The sequence below is a fragment of the Mobula hypostoma genome, chromosome 3 (assembly GCF_963921235.1).
Source record: "Mobula hypostoma chromosome 3, sMobHyp1.1, whole genome shotgun sequence".
Taxonomy (NCBI): Eukaryota; Metazoa; Chordata; class Chondrichthyes; order Myliobatiformes; family Myliobatidae; genus Mobula; species Mobula hypostoma.
Window position 1 is genome coordinate 117398439 of NC_086099.1, and position 26426 is coordinate 117424864.

At 43.9% G+C, this 26426-nt stretch overlaps 1 protein-coding gene across 1 annotated transcript in view; it reads left to right on the plus strand.

Annotated features, from left to right (window-relative positions):
• The window catches only part of slc5a8l (solute carrier family 5 member 8, like), a 68864-nt gene that overhangs the window by 27455 nt on the left and 14983 nt on the right, over nucleotides 1-26426 (plus strand). Inside the window, exons 5-9 of the mRNA XM_063043624.1 lie at nucleotides 8212-8366; nucleotides 11382-11522; nucleotides 14853-14982; nucleotides 16003-16091; nucleotides 16182-16291. Of these exons, the coding sequence (XP_062899694.1) occupies nucleotides 8212-8366; nucleotides 11382-11522; nucleotides 14853-14982; nucleotides 16003-16091; nucleotides 16182-16291 (625 nt within the window). The remainder of the gene's footprint in view (nucleotides 1-8211; nucleotides 8367-11381; nucleotides 11523-14852; nucleotides 14983-16002; nucleotides 16092-16181; nucleotides 16292-26426) is intronic.

Sequence of the window (26426 nt, forward strand, 5' to 3'; positions counted from 1 at the left end):
AAGCACAGGAAAAGATGTTTTGGCCAATCTATACCACGCTGAAACCATTTAAACCACCTGCTCCCATCGATTTGCACCAGGACCTTAGCTCTCCATAATCCGAAATCCATGTACCTATCTAAACTTCTCTTAAACTTTGAAATCAAGGTCACATGCACCACTTGTTCTGGCAGCTCATTCCATACTCTAACAATCCTCTGAGTGAAGAAGTTCCCCCTTATGTTCCCCTTACACTTTTCACCTTTCACCCTTAACCCATGACCTCTGGTTGTAGTCCCACCCAACCTCAGTGCAAAAAGCCTGCTTACATTAACCCTATCTATAACCCTCATAATTTTGTATACCACTATCAAATTTCCTCCCGTCTTCTATGTTCTAACCTCTTCAATTCTTCCTTATGATTCAGGTCCTCCTCACACTTGTCTGCATTAAATTCCATCTGCCATTTTCAGCCCATTTTTTCCAGCTGATGCAGATCCCTCTGCAAGCCATGATAGCCTGTCTTGCTATCCACTACACCCCCAATCTTAATGCATCCACAAATTTGCTGATCTAGTTAACGACATTATCATCCAGATTGTTGATAGAGGTGATAACCAACAACAGACGTGGCACTGATCCCTGTGGCACTCCACTAGTCACAGGCTTCCAGTCAGAGAGGCAATCATCTACTAGCACCCTCTGGCTTCTCCCATCAAGCCAATGTCAAAACCAATTTACTACTTCATCTTGAATGCTGAGCCATTGAACCTTCCAATGTGGGACCTTGTCAATAGCCTTGCTAAAGTCCACGTAGTCAACATCCACTGCCTTGCCTTCACCCACATTCCTGGTAACTCTCTGGAAAAACTCGAAAGATTTGTTAGACATGGTCTACCATGCATGAACCCATGCTGACTATCCTTAAATCAGTCCATGTCTATCAAAATACTTATATAACCAGTCCCTTAGGACACGTTCTGGTAACTGTCCCAGAAATGATGGCAGATTCACTGGCCTATAATTTCCTGGTTTATGTTTGGAGCCTTTTTTAAACAGCAGAACAACATTGACTGTTCTCCAATCCTCTGGTACCTCTTCTGTCACTAAGGATAATTTAGGTCCCAGAAATTTCTGCATTTGCCTCCTGTAAGGTCCGAGGGAACACCTTATCAAGCCCTGGGGATTTATCCACCCTGATTTGCCTCAGGGTAGCAAACACCTCCTCCTCTGTAATCTGCACAGGGACAATGAAGTTGATGCCACTTTGCCTCACTCTGCCTAGACTCTGTGTTCATCTGCTGAGTGAGGAGATTGAAAGGATGCCAAAAAATTATTTAAGATCTCCCTCATCTGTTCTGGTTCAACACATGGATTACCATTCTGGTGTTTCAGAGCACCATCTTCAGGAACCCCCACCATCCAGGTCATGCTCTCTTCTTGCTGCTGCCATCAGGAAGATGGTACAGGAACAGTTATTACCCCTCAACCATCAGGCTCGTGAACCAAAGGGGATAACTTCACTCAGCTTCACTTGTCATATCATTGAACTGTTTCCGCAAGCTATGGACTCACTTTCAAGGTCTTTTCATCTTACGTTCTCAATATTTATTGATTATTTATTTATTATCATTATTATTTCTTTTTTCTTTTGTATTTGCAAAATTTGTTGTCTTTTGTACATCATTATTTTTTATTCGCCCTGTTGGGTGTTGTCTTTATTTGAATTTTGTTGGCCTCTCTGGACCCTCTTACGGCATGGTTTTTGGATTTACTAACTATGCCCACAAGAAAACAAACTTCATCATTATATAAGGTCACATAAATGTACTTTGAAAATAAATTTACTTTGAATTTTGAGCATTTGAACATCCCAGAACCAACATCCTAAGATCTGCAATCTTTGCAGTAATTCCCCAGTTGCTGTCAATGTTATATGATTCAATATTTGGGAAACTGTGTCCAGTCACATTACATCAAATTTTCTTTATCTTTGTTCCCCAGTGAATGAAATTTTGCATGTAGCTTTATCATTGATTTTTGTCAGTTTGAAAATTGTTCTTGACTCTCCCTTATCTGATTGTTGCCTTGTTTTCTATTTTCTTGGTAAATGATAGAACCCTGCTGGTTGAAGCTAGGTAAATGATGCTTAAATGTTAACAGATGTTTCTCCCAGATAGAAACATAGAAACATAGAAAATAGGTGCAGGAGTAGGCCATTCGGCCCTTCGAGCCTGCACCGCCATTTATTATGATCATGGCTGATCATCCAACTCAGAACCCCGCCCCAGCCTTCCCTCCATACCCCCTGACCCCCGTAGCCACAAGGGCCATATCTAACTCCCTCTTAAATATAGCCAATGAACTGGCCTCAACTGTTTCCTGTGGCAGAGAATTCTACAGATTCACCACTCTCTGTGTGAAGAAGTTTTTCCTAATCTCGGTCCTAAAAGGCTTCCCCTCTATCCTCAAACTGTGGCCCCTCGTTCTGGACTTCCCCAACATCGGGAACAATCTTCCTGCATCTAGCCTGTCCAATCCCTTTAGGATTTTATACGTTTCAATCAGATCCCCCCTCAATCTTCTAAATTCCAACGAGTACAAGCCCAGTTCATCCAGTCTTTCTTCATATGAAAGTCCTGCCATCCCAGGAATCAATCTGGTGAACCTTCTTTGTACTCCCTCTATGGCAAGGATGTCTTTCTTCAGATTAGGGGACCAAAACTGCACACAATACTCCAGGTGTGGTCTCACCAAGGCCTTGTACAACTGCAGTAGTACCTCCCTGCTCCTGTACTCGAATCCTCTCGCTATAAATGCCAGCATACCATTCGCCTTTTTCACCGTCTGCTGTTAAGCATCTTCTGGGTATGTCAGGAACTCTATGCCTCTCTTGAGATGGTATGAATTTTGTTGGCCTCTTTGGATCGTCATACGGCATCAACAGAGCATTCTGCTTCTCCTCACTTCTTCCCATGTTATCCCAAACAATCAGCCTCTAGAAGTCCCAACCAGCAGCAGCTGTCCCCAACATGACTATATTGAAACATGCCATCTTCCATGTCGTTCAGCTTGTTGTGACCTGGGAACCAACCCACTGTACAGAATGTCCTCAGGAATATGATTGTTTTCCATCCAATGATTACAGTTAACCAACCTCAAATACCGTTGGCTTATAATGAATATGCAGTTACAGACCTGGCAGACTCCAGAACATCAAAACAGAAGACCTTGTGCCAGAAGAGAATGACTAGAATGCACCTGAGACAGTGAAGACAAAACGGCTACCTTTGAATATTTCTCATGCACTCTAACCTCTAACGATATCAAAGGAAGCCCTTTGGTCCATCGAGCCCGTGGAGGCTCTCTGAACAGCACGAGAAGTGGGGAAAAATCTTGCATTCATGAATAAGAACAAGGTTCAGTAAACTCATTAATTGCATTTAGCATTATTACAACAAAAAACTTTAAAACTATTGCATTTGATTATAAATCAGTAACCTACAAAGTTATGTGCATACCCACACATACACAGCAAACGAACATTACAGTGAATGCTGTGGGCATTTCTGAGTCTCATTACATTTTCTTCTCTCTTTTAGCAATGGTGATTAAAACTGTTTTTACCTTGCATCTGCTGGTAAAACCAAAAACGGCTATAGTTTTACAGAAAAACTTCAAGAAAAAGTTACTGAAATATAACCAAGGGTCCACTGGGAGTTTTCAATGCCCGAGCCTGTCGAATCCTCCAATCAGCCAATACTCTTCCAACTTCCACCTTTAGAGGTGGCAATAGTCCACAATCCCTGATGCAATCAGATCTTCCTGCAGGGCATCTGTAAGCACTAGAATTAGCTTCTCAGCCAAGGACCTGAAAGTGTGCAAACATGTGAATTAGGCCCAGAGTACCCGCAGCCCTTCTAATTGATATCAAAATTCAATAGGACCATGGTTGATCTGACAAACCTATCCAGGATAAGCTGATTACTTATTAACTATCTATCCACCTGACACTGTAAAGACTTTGCTTCCACCACCCTTTGAGGAAGAGGGTTCCAAACACCCTCAACCTTTGGAAAGAGAAAAAAAAAACTCTCTATCCCTTTGTTCAATGGGAGCTCTGCTAATGAACCTCAGCACGAGAGGAAGCATTTTCACCACATTTATTTTGTCAAGACACCTCTGAAGCTCACATGTTTCAATCAAGCTTCCGCTCACTGTTTTGAACCGCTGGCTTGTCGAATCCTTTCTCACAGAGAACCAGCACATTCCAGGTATTAATCTCAAGAACCCTTTACAACATGTTAATATCTTTCCTTTAATAAAACCAATACTGTTTACAATACACAAACAGGCCTCATAAATGTCCTACTAACCAAAGTACATACAGTTCAATCACCAGATTGCAATACCAATAAAACCATCTTCAGATACGTCAAGTACAACAGCTTGGAATAGCTTGGCTGGTCTTTGGCACTGAAGGGGCCACCACCTGTTTGCAAAGACAACTGTTCCAGCTGATATCATCCAAGTGGACAAAAGGGAAATTTAATACTGAAGTGCTGTAACTACTTGATTGCCAGTCAATTGCTATGACTAAGTATACAGTGAATTTCTTGCATTGTTAAGAAGTGCTGATAGAGGCTGAGGGAATGAAGGTTGTCTTAGCTAGGCTTGTGATACAGATGCAAACACGAGGAAATCTGCAGATGCTAGAAATTCAAGCAACACACACAAAAAATGCTGATGAATGCAGCAGGCTAGGCAGCATCTATAGGAAGAGGTACAAACAGGCCTCACAAATGTCATCACAAAATAAATGTGGTGAAAATGCTTCCTATTGTGGGAGAATCCAAAGCTAAGGTTCATTATCAGAGCTCCCATTGAACAAAGGAATCGAGAGGTTTTTTTCTCTTTCCAAAGGTTGAGGGTGCTTGGAACCCTCTTCCTCAAAGGCAAAGTCTTTAAAGTGTCAGGTCGATAGATAGTTAATAACAAACCAGCAAACAGGTGGTGGCCCTTTCAGTGCCAAAGACCAGCCAAGCTTATCCAAGCTGTTGTCCTTGACGTATCTGAAGATGGTTTTATTGGTATTGCAATCTGGTGATTGAACTGTGTACTTTGGTTACAGACGACATTTGTGAGGCCTGTTTGTGTTTGTGTATTGTCAGTCCTGACGAAATGTCTTGGCCCGAGACGTCGACTGTACCTCTTCCTATAGATGCTGCCTGGCCTGCTGTGTACACCAGCATTTTCTGTGTGTGTTGCTTGTGGTATAGATGTAGGGTGTGGATTACTTTGGATTAATGTTTGAGGTGTGTTTGATGAGTATGTCTCCATTGTGTATTGGTAAATACATCAGAAGCTCTCAACTACATTTGCTCAAAGGCTGTATTAGTTTTCTTTTGGCACTGCTTGACAGGTCGCAGTAGTTACAGGAAGACTGAGGTCAGGCTGTATTGGTTTTAAAGGCTGTATTAGTTTACTTCTGGTATTGTTTGACAGGTCGCAGTAGTTACAGGGAGACTGAGGTCAGGAATTTCTTCCCGTACTGTTTCCAAATTTGGGATGGGGCTGAAGGCAACTTTACTTCTAAAGGTGATTTCTCTTGTCACCTCTTCATTCAGATGTGGGGATTGTCATTAGTTAGAATTCACATCAGGTTTACAATCCCTGACATGTCATGATGTTTGTTGTACAGTTCAAGATATCAAAATTACTCGAAGTTACAATAACTAAATAAGTAGAGCAAAAGAGGGGTAGTGAGATAGTGTTCATGGCCGTTCACCTCCAATATGTCTTCCCTGCCCTTCCGTGCAGGGATCATGAGGAGTAGTGAGATGGTGTTCATAGCTGTTCATCTCCGATATGAGAAAACTAAAGATATTTAGCCTGTCTCCTAAAACCCTCACGAATTTTTATAGATGCACCGTAAAAAGCATTCTTCTAGGGTGCATCACAACCTGGTATGGAAGTTGTCCTGTCCAAGACCGAAAGAAGCTGCAGAAGATCGTGAACACGGCGCAACACATCACACAAACCAATCTTCCGTCCGTGGACTCACTTTACACCGCACGCTGTCGGAGCAGTGCTGCCAGGATAATCAAGGACACGACCCACCCAGCCAACACACTTTTCGTCCCTCTTCCCTCCGGGAGAAGGCTCAGGAGCTTGAAGACTCGTACAGCCAGATTTGGGAACAGCTTCTTTCCAACTGTGATAAGACTGCTGAATGGATCCTGACCCGGATCTGGGCCATACCCTCCAAATATCCGGACCTGCCTCTCGGTTTTTTTGCGCTACCTTACTTTCCATTTTTATTTTTTCTATTTATGATTTATAATTTAAATTTTTAATATTTACTATCGATTTGTAATCCAGGGAGCGGGAAGTGCAGAATCAAATATCACTGTGATGATTGTACGTTCTAGTATCAATTGTTTAGCGACAATGAAGTATAAAGTATATGTTTTCCCTGCCGTCCCGTACAGGGATCATGAAGTCAAACCCACACTCATCCAATAGTAAATTACCTGCCTTGTCAATAAAGCAGACAGCATGCTTCTTCTCCTAAAGTTCGCCCAGACTGCTTTAGTTCCGAAGTTGGGTGTCCTGGACTTCTGTCTGATTAGCACTTGAATGGTTCAGCAGGGTTATACATCAAAAGTGATAAAGCACCAGGAAGAGTGCACTCAAAATGTAATCAGTATTTTAACTGGGACCACATTTAACATGTGAGCCTGCAGTACGGTGTGAGTCAGGGCAGGTTCATCATGCAGTGCAGTGTCTGAGGGATACATATCCACCAGGTCCGCACCCCAAGATCAAAAGAATTGACATTGGCTTATGATTCCACAAGTAGCGAGATACAGAGATAAGTTTGCCTTGCGTGCAGATCAAAACATTGCACAGTGCATTCTGGTAGAACAAGGTAAAACAATAACAATGTGGAATAAAGTTTAGGCGCTACAGAGAAAGTACAGTAAACAATGAAAGCAAGATCATAACGAGAGAGACTGGGAGGTCAGGAGTTCATTTCACCATTCTGGGAAACCATTTAATGGTCCTTTAACAATGAGGTAGAAATTTTGTTAGCTTGGTGGTACAGTATATGCTATCAGGCATTTGTATCTCCTGCACGATGAGAGCAGGGAGCAGAGAGAACGTGGGGAGTCTTTGATTATGTCGGTTGCTATGCCAGGGAGCAAGATGTGTAGACAGAGTCCGTGGACGGTTTACATGATGAGCTGACCTGTGTCCACATCTCTGTTTTTCCTGCAGTCACACTCAGATCAGTTACCATACTGAGGCATTATGCACCCAGTCAGGATATTTTCCATCATGCATCAGTTAGAAATTACAAGCAGGCCACTCGGCCCTTCAAACTTGCTGCAACATTCAATAGGATTATAGCTGCTCTGCCCAGCCCTCACCTGCCCCTCTGTGTCCGATTCATGGTGCTCATCCCGTCATTCACATTTACTGCATTTCATAAGTTAATTCCCCATCACTCACTGGGGCAGGGAATTCCAGATATTCATCCCCTTCTAAACGTTAAACAACATTTTACACTAATCCTACCCAAATCCATTTAATTCTCCCCACGTTCCCATCACTGACATGGTAGCACAGTGGTCACACAATGCTTTACAGTACCAGTGACCCGGGTTCAATTCCTGCCACTGACTGTAAAGAGCTTGTATGTTCTCCCTGTGATCGCGTGAGTTTCCTCCAGATCACTCTGCTTTCCTCCCACAGTCCAAAGCTGACCAGTTAGTAGGTTAATGGGTCAAGGTAAATTGTCCCTTGACTAGGCTAGGATTAAATCGGGGGTTGCTAGGCAGCACGCTCGAAGGGCTGGAAGAGCCTGTTCCACTCTCTAACTCAATTAAAAAACAAATAAACATAAAAACCTCTTCCTGCCCCAGATTCTACCACGCTCCTGCATGGGTGTGATGTACAATTCACTCGGCAAAACTTCACCTCTGGCTAAATCACACCATCCACAATTTATTTTCTTTGGTTTGGATGGAAAGTTACAGGAATAGGAAAGCCGTGCTATTGTAATAAGCCATGGATATTAAAGGAACATGGACATGCAATGAAATGTAAGTGTTTCTCTGTAGAGATACAAACTGACTGTGCGCTTTATACTTGTAATTAGTAGACCGACATGTCCTCTTTTCTCAGCTTCCTGATTCAGCAGATACTGACTATATCTTGTGTTAACAGGGTGGCCTGAAAGCTGTGGTTTGGACTGATGTGTTCCAGATGTTGATCATGTTTGCTGGCTTCATGGCTGTAATAATCCGAGGTTTGGTTCCCCAAGGAGGATTTGGACGTATCTGGAATATCTCATATCATGGAGGGAGACTCAACTTCTGGGAGTAAGGCCCTACTATTTATCTTTGGGAGTTGAGGAATAAGACAGCAGGAAAGGAGGGATCTTTGGAATAGTTTTGACTTGCTGTTGAAAAGCAAATCAAAACTGCTTAGAGACTGAGTGAGGAACTCAACACTGTATGACATCCTTTCAAGTAACTGAGTTCCTAGTCAAAGGAAAGTACGTTCAATCGTCTATTATGAAACCAGTGAAGAGGAACGATCTTGTAATGATAAAAAAACTATCAAAATAAAATAATCAAAATAAGAGTAATTAGCGGTCAATAGAAACATAACAATCCCGGCTCACTCCATATCAACTAAAGCAAGCTAACTAACTAGGACAAAGTGTGAATATGTAATTATACTCACTTGCTTCTACAACACCCCAATTACCGTAACCCATAATAAAGCACACAACACAAACAATACAGACAGACAGAAAATAGATGCATGGCTCCACTTGCCTTGAAGGAGAGAGAAAAATTCTGTAACCTTGATCCACGTGGGTGTGAAAGAGTTGGGGATACACAATGCCCTCACCTACATTCCTCAGATGTACGAGGGGCTGAAGTACAGGCACACATTTCCCAAAAATGGGAATGTAGGTTCCTGAACCAGAAAATCAAGGGAGAGGGCCAGAAAATTTACAAAGATTAACTCAGGCATTTTGTTCACTTGGGAGTCAGTTCACTGAGCGAGGGACAGGGTGCTTACTGGAACTAAATCACCACCTTAATCAACAAGAGTATTTTCAAAGAGGGAGGGGTTAGTTGAAGTCCTGGAGGGGAGGTTGATTGAAACCTTGAAGATGCAGATGGATCAGAGAGAAAACCAGAGAGGATCTCTGGGCATTTAGAGAATCATGGTCTGATCAAGGACAGTCAGCATGGCTTTGTAAAGAGCAGATCGTGTCTAACAAGCCTGATAGAGTTCTTTGAGGAGGTGACCAGGCACATAGATGAGGGTAGTGCAGTGGATGTGACCTATATAGATTTTAGTAAGGCTTTTGACAAGGTTCCACATGGTAGGCTTATTCAGAAAGTCAGAAGGCATGGGATCCAGGGTAGTTTGGCCTGGTGGATTCAGAATTGGCTTGCCTGCAGAAGGCAGAGGGTGGTGGTGGAGGGAGTACATTCAGATTGGAGGGTTGTGACTGGTGGTGTCCCACAAGGATCTGTTCTGGGACCTCTACTTTTCATGATTTTTATTAACGACCTGGATGTGGGGGTAGAAGGGTGGGTTGGCAAGTTTGCAGATGACACAAAGGTTGATGGTGTTGTAGATAGTGTAGAGGATTGTCAAAGATTGCAGAGAGACATTGATAGGATGCAGAAGTGGGCTGAGAAGTGGCAGATGGAGTTCAACCCGGAGAAGTGTGAGGTGGTACACTTTGGAAGGACAAACTCCAAGGCAGAGTACAAAGTAAATGGCAGGATACTTGGCAGTGTGGAGGAGCAGAGGGATCTGGGGATACATGTCCATAGATCCCTGAAAGTTGCCTCACAAGTGGATAGGATAGTTAAGAAAGCTTATGGGGTGTTAGCTTTCATAAGTCGAGGGATAGAGTTTAAGAGTCACGATGTAATGATGTAGTTCTATAAAACTCTGGTTAGGCCACACTTGGAGTACTGTGTCCAGTTCTGGTCGCCTCACTATAGGAAGGATGTGGAAGCATTGGAAAGGGTACAGAGGAGATTTATGAGAATGCTGCCTGGTTTAGAGAGTATGGATTATGATCAGAGATTAAGGGAGCTAGGGCTTTACTCTTTGGAGAGATGGAGGATGAGAGGAGACATGATAGAGGTGTACAAGATAATAAGAGGAATAGATAGAGTGGATAGCCAGCGCCTCTTCCCTGGGGCACCACTGCTCAATACAAGAGGACACGGCTTTAAGGTAAGGGGTGGGAAGTTCAAGGGGGATATTAGAGGAAGATTTTTTACTCAGAGAGTGGTTGGTGCGTAGAATGCACTGCCTGAGTCAGTGGTGGAGGCAGATACACTAGTGAAGTTTAAGAGACTACTAGACAGGTATATGGAGGAATCTAAGGTGGGGGCTTATATGGGAGGCAGGGTTTGAGGGTCGGCACAACATTGTGGGCCGAAGGACCTGTACTGTGCTGTATGTTCTATGTTCTATGTTGTAAAACCCTGGAGGGAGCACTGATAGAATCCTGTGGTTGAATGGTCAAAGAGGGCTTTGAGACCTGGGTCGGGTGAAGACAGTGGTGAGGACATTAGCATTTCACAGACAGAGTTCATGGTAAGCGATCTCTTAAGAAGATGGAAGTGGTGGCAATGATTTCAGTCTGAAAGGCTCCCTGGGCTGGCCAGTGGTGCAGCAAGTAGAACAAATTACACACAGCTCCAGTGACCTGGGTTAAATCCTGCCCTCCAGTGTTTTATCCATTTATTTATACATTCATTTATTCATTTATTGCAACACAGCACAGGATATGCCCTTCAAGCCATGCCAGTAACAATTCCCCAATTTTCATTCCGGCCTAATCTCAGGCTTAATGTCCAATTAACCTACCAACTGGTATGCCTTTGGACTGTGGGAGGAGACTAGAGTCCCTGGAGGAAATCTACTTGGTCTCGGGGAGAACATACAGACAGTGGCGGGAATTGAACCCAGGTCAGTTGGTGCTGGTCCTGTGCTCACCACTATGCAACCGTGCTATCTGTTGTCTGCACTTTCATACTGTGACCATGTTGGTTTCTGCTGTGTGTTCTGGCTCGTACGCACATCCCAACATGTAGGTTGGTATGTTTGTCAGCTGTTTATGCATTCAATTGGCCCTCCTTCAGGTGCATGCTGGGTTCTAGGGGCATTTAAGAACAAAATGGAGGAAGTAAAAGATGGGATTGATGCTGTATTAGCATAAATTGATGTATGATAGTCAATGTAGTCCTTTTTGACTCTATGACCCCCAACATGAGCCAGATTTGAGCATCTCTTGTCTAAAACAAACCCAAATAATAGCTTCTCACCACAGTAACCTTGTCCCTCCACAGCTTTGACCCAGACCCATTGAGACGCCACACTTTCTGGACAATTGTGGTTGGAGGGAGTTTTATGTGGACAGCCATCTATGGTATCAACCAATCTCAGGTGCAGCGGTACATCTCCTGCAAATCTATATGTGAAGCTAAACTGTAAGTAGCAGCTCCACACTTGCCGGGATCCAGCTGAAATATTGGTTATGCTATAAGCTTACAGTCAAGATGACACCGAGCATGATGGGGACCTAATTATAGTAATGGTTTGGGGGAACAAGTTAGGATTAGGGGTCAGGCCAGGGTTCAGGGGCAGGAGCCTATATTTGGAGCCAATATTGGAACATTCCAAGGTTGAAGATCAGTGATCCAGAGGCCAGGTTGGATTGACTGCCACGGATGGGACCAGTAATCCCCAGGCCACTGAATCCTGATTTGGAGGTCCATATGGCTAGGAGTCATGAGGTCTGGTGATCCCTCCCAGGCCACCAGGATCAGAGAGCCCTGCTAGTCCAGAGGTTGGGGCCTGAGGCACTCCACAGTCAAGGTCAACAATCCCGGCAGTTGGGTTGGTCAAGGCCCAAAAGTCAGACATCATCAGCGAGTGGTGGGGTCAAGGCCAGCAGGTCAAACTCATGATCAGCAAGTGGTGGGGTCAAGGCCAGGAGGACAAACTCATCATCAGCAAGTCCTGGTATCGATATTCAGAGATCAGCAAAGTCCAAAGGGCAAAGCTGAAGGTCAAAGCCCAGAGCAAGGTCAGGTCTGGAAATGAAAGGCAAGTCCAGGCCAGAAACTGGAGGAGTTTCCAAGTTTGAGAGTCCAGGGCGAAGGACTGGAGGACCGGAGACAGCCTGTCATGGGGTTAGAGGCCTGTGTGTGTGAGGGGTTTCTATTGCTTTGTTCTGTTGTTGCTCCTGCCACTTGTGTTATTCTTTTTTGTACGCTCGGTCGTTGTTGTTCAGTTGTTGTTGCTGTTTGTGTTGTTCTGTTGTTGTTGTTTATGTTGTTCTGTTGTTGTTGCTGTTTGTGTTGTCCTGTTGTTGTTACTGTTTGTGTTGTTCTGTTGTTGCTGTTTGTGTTGTCCTGTTGTTGTTACTGTTTGTGTTGTTCTGTTGTTGCTGTTTATGTTGTTCTGTTGTTGTTGCTGTTTGTGTTGTTCTGTTGTTGTTACTGTTTGTGTTGTCCTGTTGTTGTTACTGTTTGTGTTGTTCTGTTGTTGCTGTTTGTGTTGTCCTGTTGTTGTTACTGTTTGTGTTGTTCTGTTGTTGCTGTTTATGTTGTTCTGTTGTTGTTGCTGTTTGTGTTGTTCTGTTGTTGTTACTGTTTGTGTTGTCCTGTTGTTGTTACTGTTTGTGTTGTTCTGTTGTTTTTGCTAATAGTGTTGTTCTGTTGTTGTTGCTGTTTGTGTTGTTCTGTTGTTGCTGTTTGTGTTGTTCTGTTGTTGTTGCTGTTTGTGTTGTTCTGTTGTTGCTGTTTGTGTTGTTCTGTTGTTGCTGTTTGTGTTGTTCTGTTGTTGTTGCTGTTTGTGTTGTTCTGTTGTTGCTGTTTGTGTTGTTCTGTTGTTGCTGTTTGTGTTGTTCTGTTGTTGTTGCTGTTTGTGTTGTTCTGTTGTTGCTGTTTGTGTTGTTCTGTTGTTGCTGTTTATGTTGTTCTGTTGTTGTTGCTGTTTGTGTTGTTCTGTTGTTGCTGTTTGTGTTGTTGTTGTTGCTGTTTGTGTTGTTCTGTTGCTGTTTGTGTTGTTCTGTTGTTGTTGCTGTTTGTGTTGTTCTGTTGTTGTTGCTGTTTGGGTTGTTGTTGTTGCTGTTTGTGTTGTTCTGTTGTTGCTGTTTGTGTTGTTCTGTTGTTGTTGCTGTTTGTGTTGTTCTGTTGTTGCTGTTTATGTTGTTCTGTTGTTGTTGCTGTTTGTGTTGTTCTGTTGTTGCTGTTAGTGAAAGCAATAAGAACACAACACATAACACTGGATATGTGAGAGGCCCTCAGGCAGAGTGTGATATAAAAGTAATGAATAGTAATCACAGTCACTACATACCCCACAAAAGAACAGGCCACCAGCACCAATTCTGAACCATCTCTGTCCCCTATATATATCCGTAAAAGCATTCCCATCCTCAAACCACCATGTGCGAAATTTCACCCCATTAACTGAATTCCTCTGTATTACTTTCTTAAGGAGTTGGGGATAGGTCAGGGTTTACTATTGTGGTTGATCCAACTATACAGAGGGTGGCAAGGTGACATTGTGGTTAACACAGCGCTTTACAATACCAGCAACCTGGGTTTAATTCACGCCCTGTCTCTAAGGAATTTGTATATTCTCCCTGTGACTGCGTGGGTTTCCTCTAGGTGCTCCAGTTTCCTCCCACAGTTCAACGATGTACCAGTTGGTAGGTTAATTAGTCATTGTAAATTGTCCTGTGATTGGACTAGGGTTAAATTGGGGGTTGCTGGATGGTGTGAACCAAAGGGCTGGAAGGACTGTATTTCAATAAATTAATAAACAACTAAATAAATTTGTAGATCATAAAGCACATTAAAATTATTCTCGGATTGAACCTTTGCTAGCAGTAAATCAGCAAAGGGGAATTTTTCATCAGTTCTCCATCTGTGCTGTGCTCTGGTCTTTGTTTCTCCCATTACAGGACTTGTTTAGAAATGTTTCTCCATACATGACCCTTTTGTAGTGCACACGTCAAGAGGTGAATGACAGAGAGGTAGGTGAAAGGCTGGATTTTCTCTGAGAAATGGCAGTTTGAGTTCAGAAATTGATGTCTTCAGGCCTGAATATGAATTGCACAAGGTGTTCTCAGAATCCCTCAGTAAGTCTGAATGAGCAACATATGATGGATGGTTGATAAGTTCATGGCCTAGGGTAGAAGGAGTCAATTTTAGAAAACCTAGCACATTTATTTTTCCTACATTTACAGTCTTAGTCCAGTGGTCGTGGAGCATATGGATCCCTTCTTTGTGGAAGTCGGCATCTTGGACCTCCAGAAGGTGGTCCACAGCAGGGGTGATTGCTAAGTTTGTGGCCTAAAGAAGAACGAGATGAAGAGAAACTTCAAACATTCTGCATTTTCACTCTAGGAGTTGAACTGCATGTACATGTAGCAAGAACTGTATAACTCATCTCCTTCTACCTTAGGCCACGAACATGGATAACATCATGCCTGCTGTGGACCACCTGGAGGTCCAAGACACTCTCATTACATGCACGTGCAGTTGAGTGATAATGCAGAAAGTTTGAAGTTAATAACTCATCTCCCTGCTGTGGACCACTTCAACAAAGAAGTGATCCGTATTATGCTCCACGACCACTGGACTAAGTGTGTACATGTAGGAGGGGACTATGTTGAAAAATAAATGTGCTAGGTTTTCTAAAATTGACTCTTTCTACCTTAGGCCATGAACGTATCAATCACCCCTCGTATGTCCAGCATTTGTGAGAAATTGACTCATTTCTCAGGCAAGTTGTTTGAATTCTTACAGGTCACTCTACCTGAACATGGTTGGCCTTTGGATGACTGCTTTGTGTGCAGTGCTGAGTGGACTGATTATGTATTCTATTTACTACCAGTGTGACCCATTGACAGCAAAGCAAGTCCAAGCACTCGACCAGGTAAGTCCACAGGAATGAGGCTGAGCCAGTTTATCCCCACTGCCCTGAGAAATCAGAATCACTTACACCAATTCTTAGATAAAAAGACCGTGGGAAGGAACAAATTTGTTTTGCAATCACCCTCCATAGAAATATTGATGCCAAAATTGGAAACAGACTAATTTCTAAAATCCAAAACATCCACCTTCTTCATGCAAATCAGGACTGGGTCCAAATCCATCCTTCACTGGGCAGAATCCCTCAGCTGAACTGAGTGCTGGAGTCATACAGCAGGGAATACAGGCCTTTCAGCCCAATAATCCATTGTCTGCCACTTCCCCAAGTTTAGCCCATATCCCGCTCAACCTTTCCTATCCATGTTCTTGTCTAAATGTCATTTAAACATTGCAGTCGTACCCACCTCTACCACCCCCTCTTGCAGCTCATTCCATATTCCCTCCAGCCACTGTGTGGAACAATCTTGCTTCCAACACCCAATTGGTCCCAGGATCACATCTGTTTTTCTTCATGGCACTTGAAGAGTCATAGGTTGACCAAACTTTGTCCCAGCAAGAGCTTGTTCCCTGCCCCAAATTTGTCCCCACCATCCTGCTTCACCTCCAACTTTTCCCAATCTAGAATGTACATGTGAGCCAAGGAAGTTTCAGAGACAATGGAATTCTATGTAGACAATAGACAATAGGAGCAGGAGTAGGCCATTTGGCCCTTCAAGCCAGCACCGCCATCCACTGTGATCATGGCTGATCATCCACAATCAGTATTCAGTTCCTGCCTTATCCCCATAACCTTTGATTCCACTATCTTTAAGGGCTCTATCCATCTCTTTCTTGAAAGCATCCAGAGACTTGGCCTCCACAGCCTTCTGGGGCAGAGCATTCCATATATCCACAACTCTCTGGGTGAAAAAGTTTTTCCCTCAAACAGGGTAGACAATATCTCCCATGATATTAGTTCCAGCAAGGACAAGCAGAGCCTCCTGAAGATGCATTTTTCCAATTGTGATATGTTCTCCTGTTTTAGTTGCTCCCGTATCTGGTAATGGATTTCCTGGGAGATTATCCGGGTGTGCCTGGACTCTTTGTTGCAGCTGCATACAGTGGGACTTTGAGGTACGCCTCTCTCCGTCAAACAGTATTCAATTTCAATGTCCTGACTTCTCCCGTAATAACACATTGATTCCTCCCCATTGACCAATCCAGTACAGTCTCCTCCAGCATTAATGCACTGACAGCTGTCACAATGGAGGATGTCCTCAAGCCTCATCTCAACTTTTCAGAGAAGAAAATGGCTTGGATCACAAAAGGAATCAGTAAGTGAGCTATTAGCGATGTTAATATACAGTGTGTAATGTGAAAAATAAACACTTGTCAATTTTCTTAACCAAGAACATCTTACCTCCCTCTATTTTAAGAATGTTACTCATAAACTCATCATTGGATTATTTCCCAATTATCATAATTACACTCTTTGCTTTTGATGTGATCTACCCTGTTGGGGTTTGCATGTTCTCCCTGTGAGGTTTCCACCAGGTGCTCCAGTTTCCTCCCACATCCCAAAGCCAGGCCAGTCTGTAGGTTAATTGGCCACTGTAAGTTATCCCTGGTGCATAGATGATAAATAGAATGCAAATGAGGTGATGGTAATGTGTGGAAAGCAGCATGGTTTTGATGCTTGATTGATGGAGTGGTTTTGTTGGGCCAAAGAGTTTGTTTCCACTCTGTATAATTTTATGAGTTTATACACTGCTGTCATATAGGAAACAGAGCAGATGATGTATGCACAGCAAGGCCCACAAACAGCAATGTATAATTAACCAGATAATCTGTTTAACAGTGAGGATGACTAAGTATCACAAGTTGTCCAGGATATGGGTGATAACATCTTTGCTTTTCCATCACATTTTGTCCAGCCACCCAAAAGAGCAAAATTAAAATTACTTTGCATTCAAAATATGGCACTGTTGACACTGCATCCTCCCCTCCCCCCTGCACAAGGAAAACTGCAGACTGCAGCTCCAGTGGCCCCAGTTCAGAAAATCAGTTGCAAGGAAACAAGGAGAGGGGGAATGGGACTGATGGTGTTACTCTGTTGGGAGCTGGCATAGTTCCAATGGGCTGAATAGCCTCCATCTGTGCAGTTATAAGTACACTGGATTCCAGTAATTAGGACATGTTGGGACCAGTACGTTTTGGCACAATTAAGTGACTGCCCCAATTGGCTGAATTTTCATGGAAATAGTTAAAGAAGTATAAACAAGACATGTTGAATATGAATTACATATTTAAATTAAATACAGAACAAATTAGAACACTAGTATAAAACTGTGTAGATGCCTAATGGACTGCCTTCATAAAATGCTTTCGACGATTGCATCCCCCAAATCTTTATTTTCATTGTAACATTCAAGATTGCCAATACCTTCGAATTCTTTGTAGTTCCTAACTTGTAGAACTAGTGAAATCATTTCATTTTCACTCCAAGCTGTTCTTGGTATCTCCAAGCCTGAATGCTTGAAACCGCAGTGAGCAAAACAGTTCTGAGTTATCTTACTGCTTACTTCTCACCAACTATCAATGAGAAAAATCACTGCATTTTGAAGACAAATGCCCACAGCTGATGCTATTTAAAAACTGTTCGCACAAAGCACAATGTGGTATCTAATGGCCACACAAGTGCACACAACTGACACTGGTTAGAAACTGTTTGGCAAAAGATGTCTGCCCCAATTAAGTGGCATAGAGTCCTAAATAACCAAAGGGAATCCCAGCTATTTTCCTGATTAGTTTTTGTTCTTTAAGAGTTGTCCCAAATAAGCGGCTGCCCTGTTGAACCAATTGCCCAATTAACCGTAATGCTTTTGCGTTACGTTTATGTGAAAATGATCACAAGTTGATGCATTACATTTATGTGAAATGAGGCTGGGAACAGATCATATGAAATTGTTTTTTTTCAATCCCTAATATGGTGCACAAAACTTTTCTCCCACTGTGTTTATGACCATTTCAGTCCAGGCTGGTCTCTGTGATTTTGAGGTTGTTGGACCTTATTATCCCACTGCAATTCATGGGAACTTATCAAATATTAAATCTGCACATCACTGCTCCTAAGGCTCCTGCCATTTAAAAACATAGAACAGAGAACAGTACAGACCCTTCAGCCCATGATGCAGTGCTGACATTTTAAACTACTCCAAGATCAGCCTAACAATTCCCTTCCTCACAGCCCCCCCATTTTTCTTTCATCCATGAGCCTCTCTAAGAATCTCTTAAACACCACCCCAGACAGCACATTCCATTCACCCATCACTGTGTGTGGGAAAAAAAAACATACTTCTGACCTCCTCTCCAATCACTTTGAAACTATGCTGCCTTGCATTAGCCATTTTCGCTCTGGGAAGTAGGCGCAGGCTGTCCACCCTATCAATGCCTCTGAACACCTTATATACCTCTTTCATGCTCCTTCGCTGCAAATAGAAGTATTTCAGCATCTAGTTCACTCAACCAGGCAGCATCCAGGTAAATATCCTCTGCACCCCCTCTAAAGCTTCCACATCCTTCTTATAATGGGGTGACCAGAACTGAACACAGTACTCCAAGTCCCAGAGCAGATCCCTGTGGGATTCCATTGGTTACCAAGTTCCAAGCAGAATACTCTTCATCTCCAACCACACACGGCCTTTTGTGGGCCAGCCGCACAGCCAGGTTACACTGGATCCCATGTGTCCTGACTCTCTGAATGAGCCCTTGTCAAAAGCTTTACTAAACTCCAAAAACACCACTTCCACTGCTCTGCCTTAATAAATTTGTTTTGTTAATTCCTTGAAAAATTTAAGCAGGCTCAAAAGGCAAGCCTACTCCTCATAAAGCCATGCTAACTAATCCTAATCAGCAAATGCCTCCCCAAATGCTTGTAAATCTCGTCTCTAAGAACCCTGTCTAGTAGTTTGCCCACCACTGACATAAACTCATTGGTCTATAATTCCCAGGATTATCCTTACTTCCTTTTTGAATAAGGGAATAATATTTCCACTTTCCAAACTTCTGATAATACTCCTGTGGCCAGTGAGGGCACAAAGATCATCACCAAAGGTGCAGTGAACTCTTCTTTCATTTCCAGTAGTAACCTGGAGTCATCCCCTCTCACTCTGGGAGCTTACCTATCCTAATGTTTTTCAAAAGATCCAGCACATTTGCTTTCTTAATGTCAGCACGTTTACGGTACTTTCGCCATGCACGTGACCTCCCGAAGTGCAGCAGCTCATATTTGTCCTGATTGAACGCCACCTAACATTTCAGATCCACATTTCGACCTGATCTGTGACCTGAGACAGACTTCCTTACTCCCTCTATCACAAATTTTTGTGTCATCTGCAAACCTACAACCTAACCGTTGCAAGCAGTATTCCAATGTGATGACAGTGACTCCATTTTCAATAAGTTAATCAGCCATGGAAGACATTAGGATTTTCTAAATGTAGATTTGTGCTTTCTTTCTTCCTTAACTCACCTATTGATCACACTTGATTAATTAAGAGTGACCCTGCAAGGACTCAAGACTCAGAAATAGTGTTAATTAATACTGATTGCTTATTTAGTTTGTACTTGCATCATCTTAAACCATTCAATTATTTGTCCCTATCTGGAAAGGGTGCATATGGTGCCAATGGTAATCCCAGAGAGAGAGAGAGAGAGAGAGGTGATTGGCTATTTCAATTGCCAGTCAAGCCGAGTGATGACATAAGTGATGGAGGCTGATTTTCAGCACACACTTATGCATGACTATTTTCTATGAGACACACTTCTCTGTAGGCTGGGCATGGGCGAGGGAGCACAGGTTGGGTATTTCTAGCTTTCCTAAGGGGTACAGGGGTTTTTTATAGGATATGACAGATAAACAGGAATAGAGTACTAGGATGGCCAGAGATGGGAGGATAAAGTGTAGGTGAGGGTATGTGTGGGTGTGTGATTTAAAATGTAAGTCTATTGCACACTCCAGAGCAGAAGGTGATGGTAATGCACCACTAAGCTGGGTGCCAACCGCTGTAAAATAAGACGGAGAGAGAGAGAGACTTTTCTGTAGAACCTACTCTACTTTTATTGGGAGATGCTGCCTTAAGTTTTAGAACATAGACAGCACAACACAGTACCAACCATTTAATCAGCAATGTTGTGCTAACCAATATAAACTTACTCCTTGATCACTCTAACCATTCTCTCTTGTATAGCCCATAACCCTCCATTTTTCTTACATCTGTAGCCCCCCGGCCAGTCTTAGGGTCGCTCAGCTCACTGTCGTCCAGGGAAACAACCCTCGGCCCCACCAAACTGAGTAATTAGTTTGTGTGGATGCTGTGTAATGTACACCACCCCGCCCAGATAACAGACAGTACACCAGATACGATTAAATGATTTACAGTTTATAGATATTTCTGGAACTATATAATTAATAGAGAATAAAACATAAGAGGAAATTAAAAGGAGCCACACTTATCAAAGTTCAATCTCTTCATGCACAAACAGTTGGAGCTCAGGCCCCTCCTTCTTCGCCCTGCGACCCCTCGGACCTCCTCGACCTGCCGCCTGGGACCAACAATGTTGGTCAACCAGACGCTCCACCCGAGTCTGTCTCCGTCTCCTCTCCTCGCCGAACACCCTGGACCTCGAACTCCTGCTCGGGGTCCGACCCCATTAGCGGACTCACAGTACCTTGTCCATCCTCTGTCTCTCTCTCCCGCCTTCTCCCCAAAAACCCACGCATCACACTAACTTACAGATGCACAGAAAGCATAACAACTATCCCAATTGGTTCGTAACATCCTCTTATCAGTAACATGAACCAAACAAACTGCTAGCGGGAGGACTTTTTCAGCAGTTAACATAACAAAGAAGCCATTTCAATTATAACATAACAAAGAAACTATTTTAATTAGACTACGCAGTAACCTAAAAGAAGAAACCCCTTACACTCTCCCCCCACCAAATAAAGTCATGTCCTCATGACTTCTAAATAACTCGCCAACCAGTCCTACAGACACAAATACCCATCCAAATACATACAGTGACATTGCTCCCCAAACAGTGGACCTTCCGCCGGTCCACAGGCGCTACATAGGCCAACCTATCTGGGAGCTTCCTAATCCTCCGAGACCTCCGTACCCCCTCACCTAAACCCTAAAGGCTCAGACACTACTAGGGATACCTCGAGCCTGGTTGCCAACTCCTCTCTCACTCATGCCACCACTACAACTCAGAGCCCCTTGACCTGTGTCCAGGGCCCTGCTTCTTTTCCTTCCTGGTCCTGCTGCAACTCAGACTGCCCACAGCTAGCCCTCCCCACTACACCTGACTCAGTGGGAGAAGGGCCAAAGGTCTCTTCCTCAATCACAGGGAAGTTAGCGAAAGGCAGCATGTACCACATGCCCAGCACATCATCCTTCAAATCCGTATTCTTCCTCATTCCCTCGCTTGGTAGCTGCTGTTTGAGTTTCTTCAAACTGAAGCATTTAGCCGGGGCTACCCCTTCATCCTCCTGCAGTCGAGACGTCAGCTTCTTCGGGGACTCCTTCAATTCTCACCACAGCCTCCGCAGTTCTGACTCAGGGTTCTTGGCCATCTCAATCTGGGACACAGTTACCCCACCAGCTTCTTCCAGGTCAACTTCCAGTTTTTCCAGTTCATTTAAACTCACGATAGTCATCTTCAGGTTCCTTTCAAGCGTAGGCCTCCCTTTTCCGAGATCTGTCCTCCATTGCTTCACCTCCTTGGGAGTGTAGTCAAACTCCCCATCCTGGGCTCCCGGTTTCCTGTTGGCCTTAGTCAGAACACTTCCTTGATCTTCCCCAGCTGATAAGTCTTCCATTCTTTTCTGGATTAATTCATCAGTACGTGACTGCAGTTTCCGTTTGTCCTTCTCCATGTTGACGAGCGTGAATTCCAAGTCTGCAATGGTTGTCCCGCAAGAGCGGCACTCCGTCTCCAGCCTGCATTTCTGTGCATTCAGTTCAGCGGTGCAAATCCCCTTCCTCCCCTGTGTCTCATTCCGATTGACAACCTGGGTTTCTATCCCCAGGTCCACCATCGTCTGTTCCAACACCAGGAAGTTCAACTGGTATGTCGGATCATTTTTCTCCCATTGCACCAAACTCCTCCAGCCAAAAATTCCACACACCCTCACTTCCCCCATGGTCTTCCTCATGCCCCGTGGGAAGGTTGCAGGGGCTCCGGATATGCCCTTGGGCTTCTTTTCAGATCGGAAGAATCATAGGGAACTAATAACGCCCATTTTCTGCTCATCAGCCGCACTCCTCTGGATCTGGCAACATCCACTCCTCAGATCCAACACATTAAACTATGTCGCATAATCCACACTCATGCTGCCTCCATCTTCCACGGCATCAGGGTCCAGTTGCTGTGACCTCTCTCTCACTGAGGTGTCTTCAGCGGTCAACTCCCCTCCCTCGTGGTAGTTCGGAGCAGCTACTAAGAGGGTCTCACCCTCAGATACTTTCCCCAGGCCGTACCACCGCTGGGTCTCGTTTAAATTTGGTACCGTCTCAAGGCTGCTACAAACGTCCTCAGAAGCAGCTCGACACACTGGGTGCCCAGACAATGCCCCCATGAACTCCAGCGTCATTAACCAATCATCGTCTTCTGGATAATTACTGGCACTGATACCCAAAATCTTGAGGTTGTCAAGGGTAAATGCTTCAGACACCGGTTGTAAAACGAACTGTACAACAACTTGACCTGCGCCCCAGGGTCGAGGATGGCTTTAACATCGCTTCCCTCTATCCGTAACAACACCCTGGGGCGTGGTCCCTCTAAGCCTTCAGGAATAGGGTCTTTGGCTTTCGGAAGTTCATTGGTACGTTCCCCAGAGACCCCAAGCTGTTCCCCCACTGGGCCTCCACTAAGTTTCCCGACACCTGTCTGATCAGCTGAACAACTGAAGGAGGGGTTGATCCCCTGAAATGATCCCCCTGGCACTGCAAGCAATTTAGCTGCCCTCCTAGCCAGAGAAGACACACTGAAAACTTTCCCCCCCCTTTCAAATAACTGACAGCTGTCACTACGGTGTAATTGAAACTGGCAGCTCTAACACCATCACCAGCCCGCCTACTCAAACTTTCAACCAATCCCGGTCACTCTCCCTCAACCGAGCACTGCCACTCATCTAACAACTGAGAGATCTGCTCCGCCCATGTCTCACCTGCCTCCGCCCCTCTTGGGGTGGATACTATCCCAAGCACCAGGCGGAGCCTGCCAGAGCTAGAACATTTATTCGCAGACACTACCTCCAAATCAGACCACTCTTTCCTCTCTCTCTCAACAGCATGGACAGCCGCGAGTCTCACCACCAACTCGTCAATGCTAGTCTGAACTCGAACAAAGACCTCACCCACCACGCATGCAGCAATAACCAGCAAACAACCCACAGAGACACACATTACTGATTTAAACAGGGCAACCACGCAGCGTACAGATCCAATCCCGGACGAGCCCCCAAACGTAGTCCCCCTGGCCAGCCTCAGGGTCGCTCGCCTCGCTGCCGTCTAGGGAAACAGCCTTCGGCCCCGACAAACTGGGTAATTAGTTTGTGTGGATGCTGTGTGATGTAACCCACCCCGCCCAAATAACAGACAATACACCAGATACAATTAAGTGAAGTACAGTTTATAGATATTTCTGGAACTATATAACTAATACAGAATAAAATATAAGAGGAAAGTAAAAGGTGCCACACTTATCAAAGTTCAATCTTTCCGTGCACAAACAGTTGGAGCTCAGGACCCTCCTTCTTCGTCCTGCGATCCCTTCGGACCACCTCGACCTGCCGCCTGGGACCAAAAATGGTGGTCAACCAGATGCTCCTCCCGAGTACGTCTCCGTCTCCTCTCCTCGCCGATCACCCTGGACCTCGGACTCTTGCTTGGGGTCTGACCCCGTTAGCGGACTCAGAGCACCTGGTTCATCCTCTGTCTCTCTCTTCCGCCTTCTCCCCAAAAACCCGTGCATCACAATATCTTACAGACACACAGAAAGCATAACAACTATCCCAATTGGTTCGTAACATCCTCTTATCAGTAACATGATCCAAACAAACTGCTAGCGGAAGGACTTTTTCAGCAGTTAACATAACGAAGAAGCCATTTCAATTATAACATAATAAAGAACGCATTTTAATTAGACTATGCAGTAACCTAAAAGAAGAAACCCCTTACACATCCATCTGCATATCTGAAAGTGTCTTAAAGGTCCCTTCTATATCAACCTCTACATAAGACCATAAGACATAGGAGCAGAATTAGGCCATTCAGCCCATTGAGTTTGCTCCACCATTTCATCGTGGCTGATCCCAGATCCAACTCAACCCCATACTCCTGCCTTCTCGCCATATCCTTTGATGCCCTGACCGATCAGGGAATGATCAACTTCTGCCTTAAATATACCCACGGATTGGCCTCCACTGCAGTCTGTGGCAGAGCATTCCACAGATTGACTACTCTCTGGCTAAAAAAACTCCTCCTTATCTCCGTTCTAAGAGGTCTCCCCTCAATTTTGAGGCTGTGCTCTCTAATTCTGGATACCCTCACCACAGGAAACATCCTCTCAACATCCACTCTATCTAGTCCTTTCAACATTCGGTAGGTTTCAATGAGATCCTCATACATTCTTCTAAATTCCAGTGCATACAGTCCTAAAGCTGCCAAAAGCTCTGCACTAATAATCTGCACGATTGTTCCTTTTACCAAAATGCATTATCATACATTTCCCAACACTGTATTCCCTCTGCCACTTTTTTGCCCATTCTTTCAACTTGTCTAAGCCCTACTGCAATCACATTTCTTCCTCAGTACTACCTACCACTCCACCTATCTTCATATCATCCACAAACTTTGCCACAAAGTCATCAATTCCATTATCCAAATCATTGACAAACAATGTGAAAAGTATTGGTCTCAATACTGACCTCTGAGAACACCACTAGTCACTGGCAGCCAACTAGAAAAGGCCCCCTTTATTCCCACTCACTGACTCTTGTCTGTCAGCCATTCCTCTATCAATGCTAATATCTTTACTGTAACACCATTCTTCCTCAAAGAACTCCAACAGATTTGTCAGACAAGATTTCCCTTCACAGAAACCATGCTGACTTTGACTTATTTTATCATTAGTCTCCAAGTGCCCGGAAACCTCATCCTTAATAATTGACTCCAACACTTTCCCAACCACTGTTAGACTAACAGGCCTTTTTTTGCCACCTCTCTTCTTAAAGACTGGAGTGACATTTGCAATCTTCCAGTCCTCTGAGACTATGCCAGAATCCAGTGATTATTGAAAGATCATAACCAATGCATCTGTTATATCTTCAGCAACCTCTCTCAGGACTGGGGGATGTAGTCCATCTGGCCCAGGTGATTTATCCATTTTAAGACCTTTGAGTTTACCTAGTGCTTTTTCCTTTGTAATAGCAATGGCATTCACTCCTGCTCCCTGACACTCACGGACCTCTGGCACACTGCTAGTGTTCCACAGTGAAGACAGACACAAAGTACCCATTAAGTTCACCTGTCATTTCTTTGTCCCCATTACTACCTCACCAGCATCATTTTCCAGTTGTCCTATATCAACTCTCACTGCCGCTTTACTCTTTATATAACTGAAAAAAAACTTTTGGTATCCTGCTCTATATTATTGGGTAGTTTGCCCTCATATTTCATCTTTTCCCTTCTTATAGCTCTTTTAGTTTCCTTTTGTTGGATTTTAAAAGCTCCCCAATCATTCAACTTCCTATTCACTTTTGCTACCTTATATGCCCTTTCCTTGGCTTTTATGTAGTCCCTAATTTCCCTTGTCAGCCACGGTTGCCTACCCCTGCCATGTCAGAACTTCTTCTGGGGGACATATTTATCTTGTGCTTTGTGAACTATTCCCAGAAACTTTAGCTATCTCTGCTCTGCTGTCATCCCTGCCAGTATCCTCATCCAATCCACCTGGCTAAGCTCCTCTTTCATGCCTCTGTAATTCTCTTCATCCCATTGTGATACTGATACATGTGATTTATGCTTCTCACAATCAAACTGGAGTATGAATTCAATCATATTATGATTACAGTCTCCTAAGGGTTCCTTTACATTAATCTCCCTCATAAGATCTGGGTAATTACACAGCACCCAATCTAAGATAGTCTTTCCCCGAGTAGGCTCAGGCACAAGCTGCTCTAAAAAGCCATCTCATGGGCATTCAACAAATTCCCTCCCTTGCAATCCAAGACCAACCTGATTTTCTCAATCCTCTTGCATATTGAAGTCCCCCATTACAATTGTGTCATTACCCTCATTACATGCCTGTTCCAGCTCCCTTTGCAATCTCAACTCTACATCTTGGCTAATATTTGGCCTATATATGATTCCCATGATGTTTTTTTACCCTTGCTGTTTCTTA